The 13,862-nt window shown below is 42.2% G+C and overlaps 1 protein-coding gene across 20 annotated transcripts in view; it reads left to right on the top strand.

The window, feature by feature from the left end:
* Positions 1-13,862, top strand: part of dlg2 (discs, large homolog 2 (Drosophila)) — a 247,198-nt gene that overhangs the window by 79,232 nt on the left and 154,104 nt on the right. For all 20 annotated transcript variants that reach the window (XR_006823055.1, XM_046039060.1, XM_046039061.1 and 17 more), the window contains one exon: positions 5,432-5,497. Coding sequence is in view for 19 of the 20 variants with exons in the window: in XM_046039060.1 (XP_045895016.1) it covers positions 5,432-5,497 (66 nt within the window). In the remaining variant the exon portion in view is untranslated. The remainder of the gene's footprint in view (positions 1-5,431; positions 5,498-13,862) is intronic.

The raw sequence follows: 13,862 nt of genomic DNA, 5'->3' as shown, positions 1-13,862 counted from the left end.
ATATTGCACCAAAAACCAGACATTTGCAGCTAGAATAGTCATTTACCACATTAGCAATGTATAGAGTGTATTTCTTCAAAGTTAAGACTAGTTTAAAGTTATCTTCATTGAAAAGTACAGTGCTTTTCCTTCAAAAATAAGGACATTTCAATGTGACCCCAAACTTTTGAACGGTAGTGTATATATATAAAAACAATCCCCCTCTCACCCCTTGCGGGGTGGTATGTGTCATCCTCAAGCTTGGGTCCTCTACCAGAGGCCTGGGAGTTTGAGTGTACTGCACAGTATCTTAGCTGTTCCTAGGACTGCACTCTTCTGAACAGAGACCTCTGATGTTTTACCTGGAATCTGCTGTAGCCACTCTCCCAGTTCGGGGGTCACAGCCCCCAGTGCTCCGGTTACCACTGGCCCCACTGTTGCTCTTACTTTCCACATCTTTTCTAGCTCCTCTTTCAGCTCTTGGTATTTAAGTAAGTATATATATAAGTTTCTCGTGTTCCTTCTTCTTGATGTTGCTGTCGCTTGGGAATGCCACATCTATCACTGCAGCCTTCTTCTGCTGTTTGTTGATCAACACGATGTCTGGTTGGTTAGCCATCACCAGTTTGTCAGTCTGGACCCACAGGATCTTAGCTCGGTCATTCTCAACTACCTTAGGAGGTGTCTTCCATTTTGACCTTGGGACTTCCAGCCCATACTCATGGCAGATGTTCCTGTACACTATGCCAGCTACCTGGTTATGGTGTCCCATGGATGCACTTCCTGCCTGCATCTTACACCCTGTACTGTCTCAGGGGTGGTAGACCCCAGCCTCTATTGATCTTGTACTGAGTGCCTGTTCTTGTGCCGCCATGATTAGTGCTTCTGTGCTGTCCTTTAGTCCAGCCTTTTCCAGCCACTGGTAGGATTTCTTGATATCAGTCACTTCTTTTATTTGTCGGTGGTGCATGCCGTGCAGCGGCTTGTCTCTCCATGTAGGTTCTTCATCTTCCTTGTCCTCACCCTCGGGTTTCTGCTGCCTGAGGTATTCACTAAGCCCTTCATCTTTAGGGGGCCATCCTCTTGATGTACTCCTGGATCTTTGCCGTTTCATCCTAGACAGTGGTCTTGACACTCACTAGCCCTCGGCCTCCCTCGCTACGCTTGGTGTACAGTCTCAGGGTGCTGGAATTGGGGTGAAACCCTCCATGCATTGTGAGGAGCTTTCTTGTCTTGATGTCAATGGTCTCTATCTCCTCCTTTGGCCAGTTTATTATACCAGCGGGGTATCTGATGACTGGCAGGGCGTATGTGTTGATGGATCGGATCTTGTTTTTCCCATTCAGCTGACTTTTCAGGACCTGCCTTACTCTCTGTAGGTATTTGGCTGTGGCGGACTTCCTTGCTGCCTCTTTATGGTTTCCGTTAGCCTGCGGAACCCCAAGGTATTTGTAGCTGTCCTGAACATCTGCAATGTGGCCTTCTGGTAGTTCAACCCCTCGGTTCTGATAATTTTCCCACTTTTTGATACCATGCGACCACACTTGTCCAGTCCGAATGACATTCCAATGTCATTGCTGTAGATCCTGGTAGTGTGGATCAGTGAGTCGATGTCTCACTCATTTCTGACATACAGCTTGATTTCATCCATGTAGAGGAGGTGACTGATGGTTGTTCCACTTCGGAACCAGTATCCATAGCCCGCCTTTGTGATGAGTTTGCTGAGGGGGTTCAGGCCTATGCAGAACAGCAGCGGGGATAGTGCATCGCCTTGGTATATGCCGCACTTGATGGTGACTTGAGCAACTGGCTTTGAGTTGGCTTCCAGACTTCTTCCACAGCCCCTTTGAGTTCTTGATGAAGGCTATTAGTGTCCTGTTGATATTGTACATTTCCAAGCATTCCAGTATTCATGTATGTGGCATTGAGTTGTAGGCTTTCTTGTAGTCAATCCAGGCGGTAAACAGACTGGTTTGCCTGGTCTTGCAGTCTCGAGTGACTGCCAACCAGTAGCTGGTGCTTGGCTCCCCTGGTATTACTGCCCATTCCCTTCTGGGCCCTGTCCATGTATTGAGCCATGTGCCTACTCATCTTAGCCGCTTCCATGTTGTGAGGAGCTTCCATGTTGTGCAGAGGCAGGGTATTGGCCGGTAGTTGGATGGGATTGTTCCCTTCTGGGGATCCTTCATGATCAGGACTGTCCGTCCTTGGGTTAAGCATTCTGGGTGGGTCCCATCCATCAGCAGTTGGTTCATTTGTGCTGCCAGTACTGTTCAGTCTCAGCCCTGGGTGGATCTTATCTTGTGTTATTACCCTGCCACTGAGAGTACACTTTGGATGTTTCGGTGGAGAACATCCGGTTTGTTCTCCTGACTTCTGCTTCTCCCTTGTATCTCTTTAGGCGGGTAGCCAGAGCAGTAAGTCTTTGTTTGGCATTCTCCAGAACCTCAGGTATCGACAGCTTGTTGTATTTCTTAGGTAGCCCCTTCCTTGGGGCTAGTAGGGATAGTATGTAGTGCTGCATTCACATCTCTTGAGGAGATCACACAGACACTGTACAGCCCCCCCTCCTTGGGGCTAGTAGGGATAGTATGTAGTGCTGCATTCACATCTTCTAGCAGAATTTCAGAGGGTACTTACTCAGAGGGTACTTACTCACTTAGCCTTGGCAATCTTGGTTGTTGGGGGTCAAGCTTGGTTATGATCTTCAATCATAGGTCAGTCGCCCTTATGTTCAGTGATTCTGTGCTGTAAGGGCTTGTTGCATCAGATCCATATTTTCCGCTCTAGTCCATGAATGTCTTCCAGTAACCCATTTTTCATCAGGTTGCCCTAGTTCCGTAGCACCTGACGCAGACCTTGTTGACCCGGGTGACGTCCGAGCCGGTATGGCTCTTGTATTTGCGGTTTCACTCATGCCTGAGGTTATCAACTACATTTGAACATCAAAAATCCAAAACATCAAAAAGTGAGTGTAGGCACAGCGTAGACTCATGATTAACAATACAGGTCCAGTCACCTACATGAGTAGATGAATGTATTTACAGTTGGAAACAAAGGTGCTATTTGCAGGAATTAATTATTAAGCTGATGTATGTGAACATGCTTCTAATTAGTGGGTGCTGAGTGGCTGATGGCCATGATGGACTGAAAATGCATTAAAGATTAATCACTATAGCTTTGGCTCCAAGAAGCTAGAGCTGTTATGTTTACCCTTCAGACAATACAAAATGTACACAATTTATGAACAAGCTGCAAAATGTGCCATATAGTTTTAAAGGAAAGATCAGCCCTACCACAGTGCAGCACCATTGTACTCCAACCTCATATTTCTGAGTCATTATTGGCAAGTCAGGCTATAGTGTCAGTTCCTCATAATTAAAAAAAATATTAACATAGCAAAAATAATATGCAAGAACAATGAGATGTGGATGAATGATGGTTCTCAGACACCCCATGCATTCCCCACTCTATTGCAATATTGCATTTTGTGTTATGTACAGTGTCTGTTTGATCTCCTCAAGAGATAGCCTCTTCAAAATCTGTGTGAAAGCATTCTCAATATGGAAGTGTCACAGTGTGTAGAATATATTTCTACTAGCTTTGCCTGTGTGTTTTCTACTGATATTACTGAACGGTATGTAACTTCTTACAGACCTGTTTGAATATGCCAATACAGTGGAACAGCAATAGACAGAGAAACATTTTTACATAGAAGCATGTCAGTTGAAATGTAGGTCAGTACCTTTTGAGGTTTGCCCATAAACTTGAATTAGACTATAGTAATTCCTGGTATGATGCAGCTTTGCAGCTTTTGCTTGTTGGTTGAACGAGCCCCTTAGCCAGTGTGAAAGTATAGACCTCATATGTCTGTGTACACCACACAAGTTACTAATAGCATATTTGACTTGGAATTGGACCAACCAGTTTGGTAATCCACTAGTAATCCTATTTACTTTGCAGTCCAACTTTGCATCATACCATTTTTCTGTGGCAACAAGTAATCAGTTATAATGGACATGAACATACATTTCACAACAGCTCATGAACACAATTTATGAAGAAGCCCCTCGAATGACATGAGCTGCTGAAACACTTTGCTGAGGTCATCCAGTAGTACCGGGATAGGGATAAGTGAAGGGGATTAGTTAGAACAGTCCTCAGAGGCTGATGACCTCATGTTGTCATGGGTCATCAGTACCCTGCTGTTACATCCCCTGTTCTGTTACCACAATCAGCCCTCTGAAGATTAGGCAAATGTCCTGTCAAATAATGGAGATAGCAGATGGTCCCATCCAACTGAATTGACAGGGTCAGATAAGTCATTTAAATATATTAAAAACTAAATACATTTTGTAAGCAGTTTGTAGGGTGTTTTTATAGATAAAACCAAAAGCACTGAAGTAACTAACAGTTTAGTTCATTAAGGCAAAATTAGATTAATATTTCCAGGACTTTAGGGACAATAACTGTGTGCAGGAACTTATAAGTAATTAGTTTTAACCCTTTCTGTTACGAATGACACTTCCGGCATAAGCTTTGTATAGGATGTTGATTTAGGAATTATGTATAGTTATACACTCTAACAAAGACACTGTAAGACCATGCTGGAAACAAAAATAATAAAGATCACAGTTAGATAATTAATATAATCAGTGGCAGTTAAAGTCAGTTTCTAAACACATGCTATGTTACAGTGACAATTTCTGCTGCTTGTCCTCAGAAGCTTGAGTAGTGTTAAAGTTGTATAAAACAGCGGGTGATCTTAAGTTAGGGAATTGTTTATTTAATTCATCTGTTAAAAAAGCATACTTAGTTGCTTTATTAAACATGCCATATGATTTTGTAATGTCTGCTCAGTCTAAGCACAGTTGTACTTTAAGTTTAAAAACACTACAGTATGTTATGCACTGTCAACATGTCCATCATAGCAAGGCATTTAGTCTTCTGGTCTGTCCTGAAGTCCAATTTGTAATAGTTCATTTGGCAGATTTTTTCTTCTTGTGCCATACACAAGAGGTTTCCTGCACTTCAGCAGTACTGCAGAGAGGCCCTGCATGATCTAGAGTGCATTTGTTTGTTTGTGGAGATTATTACGCCTCCTAATGGCCTCTTGGGGGCAGATACGCTACACTAGTCATGAATAAATGAGTGGGGGCACCCCTGTGGCTTTGGGTTTGAGGCTCCAACCATAAACAGCAATGTTCCTGTTCAAAATCCTACTTCTTTTCAAGTCATATTAAATGTATTTACCATATGCACAGTCAGGACTTTTGTCAGTATGTATATTTGTATTATAGTGATTTTTTTGCAGTATAGGAATTCCAGTGCTCACTGTCACAAATCAAAATGTATTGTTCCTCAATACAAATACAGTGCACCAACTATCAGTGTGTTACCCTTGGTGTGGCTATGTAGAGTTACTTATGCAACTGGTTGTTGTTCTCTGCAGAGGGAGCAGAGCAGCTTAGAACCCTGTGGGCTGGAGCAGAGAGAGAGCGGTGCCAAGACCTCTGAGGTGAGTTATCTCTGAAAGCTATATATTCTTTCTGTGTGTATGTAAATGTCTTGTATTAAGTTTGAGGGACCTTTTTATTTATATGGGACTATGCATCTCACCAAGGCACCCAATGTGTTTTTGTTAACAAGCATTGATTTTGGTCCATTTCATTCTGTGATGAAGAATGAAAGATGAACAGCTGACTCCGTAGAGTGTCTTTGACTACAACCGAGTGCTTAACAAGACATTATTAGGCAACCAAAATGTTACATTTTACTTTCATGAACTGAAAACACACCGTTAGTGCTTAGATGGAAAACACAGACAGCACCTAAAAACATGTTAAAAGCTAGTTAAATGTACACAGTGTAACGGATACGATTTCCCTTCGTCCTGATTGACACATCCCTGTGGTAGCAACTTGTCAATCACAAGGTAGCTATGCCCTAAAGCACACCTTGAAGACTTCAAAACTAGTGACTGAGACCATAGACTCATCATGAAAGTCGCCCCCTGCTGGCCGTTAGAAAGAATGCAGGTTTAAGGCACTCCTGCATTGGCTTCACTTTTCATACCCGGAACACTGCAATGTAACACAGTCCAACACATCTTTTCCGAGCAATGCAACACAGTTCCTCAAGAAGCATTTTGTAGTTTCATAATTCCAACAACAATGAGCTCACAAAAGTATATGGAAGTAGTTTTTTCTTATGTTTCGTCATCCTGAAATCCGAGTTGCCATGTCAGAAAATGACTTGTGATCAGGGAGAATGTGTTGGGATTAGGTACAGGCCAACTTCAAGGTCAAAGAGTATAGAAGGCGTTTAGGTAATTCTGTCCCCTAGGCTGCACTCTCAGCACTGTTGTTCACATAGATAGACAAGTCCAAATTTGTCACACTTAGTCAGCCCTAACAAGAAGGTTAAAGCATTCCCTCTCTCTAATGCAATAATTCGAAGCTGCCTGAGCCGCATCACCTGAAAAGATTAGCCCTGTTGCTCAGGCAGGGGGAGTCTGAGCTAGTGAATGTGTTCAGTAAGAACGACAGGAGATTGGGAGTGTATGGGCGCTGCTTCGTCCACAAATGAAAGCAGTAATCAAGGTCAAATTCGGCAACACACCTTTTCACCAGGATGGCTCCAGAAAACAGGTACCAGGATGGTTTAGGTAGGGGAATGTGCTGTAGTTCAGTAGCTTATAGTCTCAAGAGGGGGAAGGTTTGATCATCGGCATGTTCTAAGTTTACCTGGGAGCTACAGCTTTCAAAACACATGTAGTGATGTTTCATCTCCTTTGTCAACTGATACTGTATCTCACTGTATATACTGTATCACTTATAACATATCATACCATTGTTGGTAGGATGGCTGTCAATATTATTTTGTTCTTTTGTTATAGGTGCAATGTGTAAAATTTTGCCAGAATTTTTATATAATGAACTAACATAATCAGAATGTGAAGAAGTAACAGTTCTGACATTATGTCAAAACATAACATGTATATGTATTTAGCTGCAGAACATATATTGAAGTGAGCATGCTCAGTAGATGGGCCGATGATGGTGGTGTCATACGCAAACTTCAAGATGTGTGCGGGCTGAGTGGAGGGTGGTGGAGATGGCTTCCTCAAACTGGTGAGGGTGGGCTGCCTGGGATGTTGTTTATGTACTGCAGAACCAGTTTCTCAAAGCACTTCATCAGAACTGTGGCGAATGCCACAGTTGTTCGTACACTGCAGACTTTTTAGGTACAGGAACAAGTGTGCCGCATGTGGAAACTAACGTGGTAGCCTACCGAGTGACATCTGCACTGTTCACTGTCGCTCCATGCTTATAAAATGTCCATGTCTCATAATGTAGTACCAGATAACATCTCTCTCTGTGTTTCTCTGCAAAATCCTAAAATGGGTCGCCAAATATACTTTGTTATATGTTAATGTACCTGGGTGGCCCACCAAAGTAATGTAAAAGCTGTAGGCCTATATTTTGTAAATGTTACACCATAAATATATTTTAATGTTGTCACAAGCCGGCTCTTAGCCCGTGACAAAAAGAAGGGGAGACACAACAGGTTTGCATGCCAATTATGTGTTTATTGTAAAAGTTAAGAAATTACAAATAACCACCAAGAAGATGTGGTATGACTATCAGTTGTCAGCAGTGAATGGATGTCTGTGTGTTGTCAGGAGAAACCAAAAAGAAAGACACAGAACAAACCCAGTAAGATGCCGGCCTAGGAGGAGAGAAAGTCCTGGTTAATTAAGCTATTAAGGTAGAGCTAGGCAGTTAAGTCAAGTCAGATTTATTTAAAGTTTAAAATCACCAGCTGCGTGGTCCCAGTACACTTTACAGAAAACAGAGACACATAAAAGTGGCAGAGTTGGATAAAAAGCTGAGAACACATGACAAGATACACACATTAAAAAACAATAAAATACATAATTATAAAACAACAAGAAAAAGATACCGTTAAATTTTATAAAAACTCATAAAATACCCTAGGCCTAACCCTAGCTAACTATAAGCCTAACGCCTAAGCGTAACAATGTCTTCCAACAGCGTCACGTCATGATCAACTGATTTGATCTGATCAAACTGAAGATCATGAAATGAAGAGAGTACTTTAATTAACCCAACCAAAACTATAATAAGTACTATAATAATATGGCACCTTTAATAAGGACAGCTGTGTGCATGCATTTGTTATGATTACATTATGATCAAAAACTAGCCAGTCAGACAGCTTTGCTTACACAGCCAAACATCAAGCAAGACAACACAAGACATAGCAATATTACGGACTAGACCAACAGAAAGACGGCCAGCCCAGCATCTCACAGCCTTGAATTTCACAAAGCTCGTCATTGTCACTCTGTTTCTCTTCTTAGCTTCCTCCGTCAGTGCCAGCTAGTAACTTATACTTAGTAGTCCAAGGCTTTCTCTCTTTTAGCTCACTCCAACGATTAAAAGCCAGTTCGATATTTACTGTTGTCCGGTTTCTTGGTCGATCTCTTTCGCTTCCTCCGACATCTTGTTCGGTCTCTTTGCACCTTCTCCCATGATATCCATACTGAGCTAGCTTCTTTCAAATAACTTACATTGTACATATTTTGCTTCTTCTTATAGCTTATTATGTTGTTGTTGCTAAACATTGTTCGTGCACGGGACTCCAGTGTTACATAGTGCAGGAGCAGCCGCAGCGAGCCCGGAGTGGTAATGACAGAGACCCCATTCACCCCATTACAAGTCAGTGGGGTGAATGGCTTCCCGCTTGGTCTCAATTCACGCACTTCCATACTTACACACTTTTACACTATTTTGAGGGCAAAAGTGCGTTCACACTGAGAAGTGCGGCAATATGCAGTGCACTGTGAGTACCCGGATGGTGCACTCATAACGGCTTCAGTGTGGAGTGGTGGACACTTCTCACCCTCAACGACCGCGATTTTAGCTACTTAGTGGAAGTTTCATACACTGTTTCATCTCTAAATCCACTTCTGAGAAGTCTTGAGGCGAGAAATCAAACGTGTAGAATATTGACAGTTTTACGAAAAGTGATGGCGGATCAAAAATGTGCTTGAACGTTTTCGGAGTTGAGAAGCTCCGCAAGTGGTGGTGGGGGACGCTTGCGTCAACCCGCGGGAGGAGCTTGCATAGCTGGTCAGCTGTCCGCTCACAGAGCCTTCTGCTCCCGCAGTCACAGACCGCTGCAGACTCCAGCAACAACAGCAAAAGAAAACACAGCTTTAAGATAGTCCGTACTGCTGTTATTCTGTCATTACATTTTGAGTAATTTAAATTAAATGAAGAGACATCTGGCTCGTGATGTACAGAAAATAAAAAATAGATAAACAGAAATAGTATGAAAAGGGGTCTGTCGTTACGTTATTATTATTATTATTATTATCATATCAGACATTACATTGTTAGTGTACAGTTGGTTACAATACTTGCTTTCTATTGCTTTCATTTTATATAATTCTAAGAAAATTACTTGTAAGTTTGAACTTGGCATTAAACCGGATTCTGAGCATTTATTTTGGGTGATAAAGCCTGGCTGTTACTTTGGAGCTCTGAAGGCGGCCTCTGTGCTGGGGGGATTGCAATAATTTTCGGTTAGTGCACAACAGCAGTGTTTGATTTGAGACAACACTACCCTGTCAAAATTAACGCACTAAGCAAGTAAGTACATAGTGTACACAGTGTACTGCATTATAGTATACTCAAGGAAGTACATGAAATGAGACACAGCAATAGTCTGTCCACAGTAATTCAGTGTTGTGCAGCTACTCACCTGAAGTCAAACAGAATGGAACCACAGAGGGGACTGTTTAACCATTTACATTATGCCATGTTTCAGTATCTTACAAGCGTTATTATTACCTCCAAGCATTAACAGACCCAAATACACAGCAGCAGGGAAATATGGTCATGTATCTTCTAGTATTTTGAGAATAAATGGCAAACAGAGGTGTAGTCAGAAGACATGAGATGGTGTGGGCAGTGGCGAATGGGAAAGTGTAGCTAGCTGTCCAGCAGAACGCAAACATAAGGCAGGGAAGCAGGCGGTGAGCCTGAAGTACAAGAAACAAAAGTTAGTCCCAAGGAAAACATATACTGCAGGTTGATGAGATGATGAGAGGCAGGTGAGCGGACTGGGAGGGATGATGAGCTAATTGAGCCCAGGTGTGTAGATGCAGCTGAGCTTAACCATAGTAAAAGCAAAATCAAGCAAAAAGGACAACTGAACAAATAAGCAAAATCTGAACAAGTCAGCAAAATCAGACAGGCAAAATGCTCTTATTCTGAAATGCACCATGTAGACATGTAACGTTAGCCTGCAGAGAGCGGAATGGAACAGTTGAAGCACACAAAATGACAACATGTCAACAACGTAGCGCAGCTAAATGATCCGCTGCTGAAACACTTGTGAGACCGGACAAAACTGCGGGACAGTTGCTGCCTGTGTCGGTTTGGCTGGCACCATTAACACGTTTTCCTCTAATTTCATTTGTTGTTGGAAAATGTACACGCCCTGTGCCCGCTCTGATTGGTGAGTAGGACCGTAACAGGAGGCACATGGCGCATGTGATTGGTGAGCAGATCTGTCACTCAAGGACAACATCAGAATGAATTTGTAGCTGAATGACTGTTTAAAATGGGTCAGATGCGCTGTGTAATTAACCTACATTTCAATCACCATCTTCACAATTAGCTAATCGCGTTCTTTCAAATCGCAGTTTTGATTTCAAACGATTAATCGTTCAGCCCTAGACCACACTAACAAGCAGTGATATACTGTATATATATTTTGTGTGAAAGTTGTGGAAATAAGAGACGAGCAGCTTCTCTGTCTGACTACACTTCTGAGTGTGGATCCAGTGATTATAGAATCACCTATGGCTCTAATGTCCAGCTTGTGGTGTCACCCAGTGGAGTAGGGCTGAACGATTAATTGCATTTGTGATATTAACGCGATATGTTACAACGAGATTTTCTAATCGCAAAGGCTGTAGTCACGACATGCGGGAGTAAAGCAGTCTTCAGAGAGAAAGCATCAACTTGGCACATTACACTGCACCGTGACTTGTTGTACAAAGGCCTCAGGCTTGACAGAAGCTGACACTGCACGGGTTTAGTGTCAAAAAGGGAATATAATTAGAACCCACCAAATGTAAATTGTTGGTGGTGGCGAGTGAAATCGTCGAGTCATCCGCCACTTTGGCGGACAGGGACAATGCACAACAGAAAGACATGTGTAGTAGGGTTTGTGAATTGTTGTGATCGGCGCACGCGCCTGCATCACACACACACAGCCAACAGTCAGCTCAGGGAGGGTCTGTAAAACGGCATTTTAAAACCAAACTGGTCAGTTCAGAAGAGGTCCAGTCTGTTACAGCCAGAGCACTGCTTACCAGCAGCATCCGGCAGCTGCGGGGTAAGGTGGGGGGACTCCGGTGTTGTCGAAGTCTGGGGGATCAGGAACCAGTCAGTATCTGGTGTGACCACCATTTGCCTCACGCAGTGCATCACATCTCCTTCGCAGAGAGTTGATCCGGTTGTTGTGGCCTGTGGAATGTTGGTACACTCCTTTTCAATGGCTGTGCAAACTTGCTGTCAGGTCAAGTTGCAGTTGCTTTGTTATGTTGCGGCAATGTTGTGAAGACATCCCTGAGTCATGTCACAAAGTAGCACGGGTTGGATGGCATTAATTCAAGTGACCGAAACTCTCAATAATGTTGTATTATCCTCAAACGGTAAATATTAGTAACTGCCAACTGATACCTGGGGTAGTTTTTATTAGGATTGTAGATTAATATTTTCTTCTCAATTTGTTTTAAACAGTTGAATAATGTTTAATTGGTTACCATGTTTTCTTCAGTTGCTGAGGTTAACGTGCTTGTTAGCTTGATTTGCCTGCAAATGTTTAAGGTTTGCGTTTCAACTCTGACTCAGAGCAATGGTTTGAAATGTGTTGGGTGTTGTTGAGAAAGTTGGATAAGAATGAAGCCGGAGTCAAAACAATGAACAGGAGCCCAACAGGATGCGCTCCAAACACCGGCTAAACACTGGCTTGTGCTTTACTAGCATCGTCTCTTTAAAGTTCATGCTGTGTTAGAATAAAATGGACCGTAACATGACATGAAGGCTTTTATCCTTAGCTCGCAGTGGTTTGATATTAGCTTCCTTAGTATATGTTGTGATAAACTGATTTATAAGACAGCTTGGTTTAATTTCTTGTTGTGACGCATTCTTTAGAAAATCAGTAAACTTTTGATATTTGCACACCTACGAAGTAGTCCCAGTTTTTCATTACACTTACATATCAGTACACCAAGTTCGTTCTGAAGTTTAAATAAAGTATGGTGTTGTGAGTTAGAGACCTCAGGCAATATTGGCGTTTCAGTAAAATCAACCATCTGCTAAAATGTTGTCCAGCTTAAATGTGATGGAAGTTGCTTGTATTACCATTGTTTTTACATCCTTGAAGAAGGTTATGTTTTTGGTGCCGTTTGTTGGTCAGCATGATTATGGAAAAACTACTGGCCCGATTTTCATAAAACTTATTTTTATTTAAAAAAAATTAATGCCAATTTAGCATTGGCTTTACATTGTGAAACAGAGTCATATCACAGGGTAAATACATACAGATACAGAATTTACAAAAAGATTTTAGAATTTAGTTGCGAGATAGGTCCATTGTAACACAAACAGTAAAATGAACTGAATTCGTCATGCATACTGTGCCGCGACAAAACCTACAACAAAACAGCCACCTCAAACATAACTGGAGAATAAAATGCAGCTGGTATCTGAGAAAGACAACTATTTTTTGATATACTATGCTTTTCATGGATGACTGAACTGAGCGGAAAAATGGAAAAACAGTAAACAAAACAATATTAGGCTAAATATTTTTATGTTTAGGCTATTTCTTTTCAGGTCGCATCGCATCTCATATCAACTGTGGCGAAGATGATTGTAGAAGTGAGCACTACATTACAGAGCTCAAACACTATTCTCCAATTTCTGGCTTATGTATTCAATTCAATTTTATTTATATAGCGCCAAAATAACAACAGTTATCTCATAGCGCTTTTCATAAAAGAGCAGCTCTAGACCATACTCTGTGATGTTATTTACAGAAGGCCAACAGTTCACACCAAGAGAGAGAGGGGAGGGAGGCAGCCTACACAATATACACACAGAGGTACAGACAGTAAAGGTGATGTTGCTATAGACTGAATGAAAAATGGTACAGATATTGAAAGTAGTGTTAATGATAACAATCATAATGTTAATGATTATAATAATAATAACAATAGGACTAGTAACAATAGTCGTTGTAGCAGAGGGTGTCGAGCAGGAACACGGGGGCAGCAGGTGACCCGCAGCCACAGATCCAGAGCCAGAAACACTTGCAGGAAGTGATAGGAGGAGAGAGGAGAGGGACGAGAAAGCACAAGACTACCAGAAAGGGGAGAAGTTGTGTTAGTAACATGCAATAATGGGATGAGGTTGCATACAGAGGGAGAGAAAGTAGAGGAGAGAGGAGCTCAGTGCATCATGGGAAATCCCCCGGCAGTCTAGGCCTATAGCAGCATAACTAAGGGATGGTTCAGGACTCACCTGAGCCAGCCCTAACTATAAGCTTTATCAAAGAGGAAAGTCTTAAGCCTACTCTTAAATGTGGAGATGGTGTCTGCCTCCTGAACCCAAACTGGAACCTGGTTCCACAGGAGAGGAGCTTGATAGCTGAACGCTCTGGCTCCTAGTCTACTTTTGGAGACTCTAGGAACCACAAGTAACCCTGCATTCTAGGAGCGCAGTGCTCTGGTGGGGTAGTAAGGTACTATGAGCTCTTTAAGATAAGATGGTGCCTGA

This window comes from Micropterus dolomieu, linkage group LG23, assembly GCF_021292245.1.
Source record: "Micropterus dolomieu isolate WLL.071019.BEF.003 ecotype Adirondacks linkage group LG23, ASM2129224v1, whole genome shotgun sequence".
Lineage (NCBI taxonomy): Eukaryota > Metazoa > Chordata > Actinopteri > Centrarchiformes > Centrarchidae > Micropterus > Micropterus dolomieu.
Note: the sequence above shows the minus strand (reverse complement) of the source record. Positions and strands in the feature narration are given on the sequence as shown.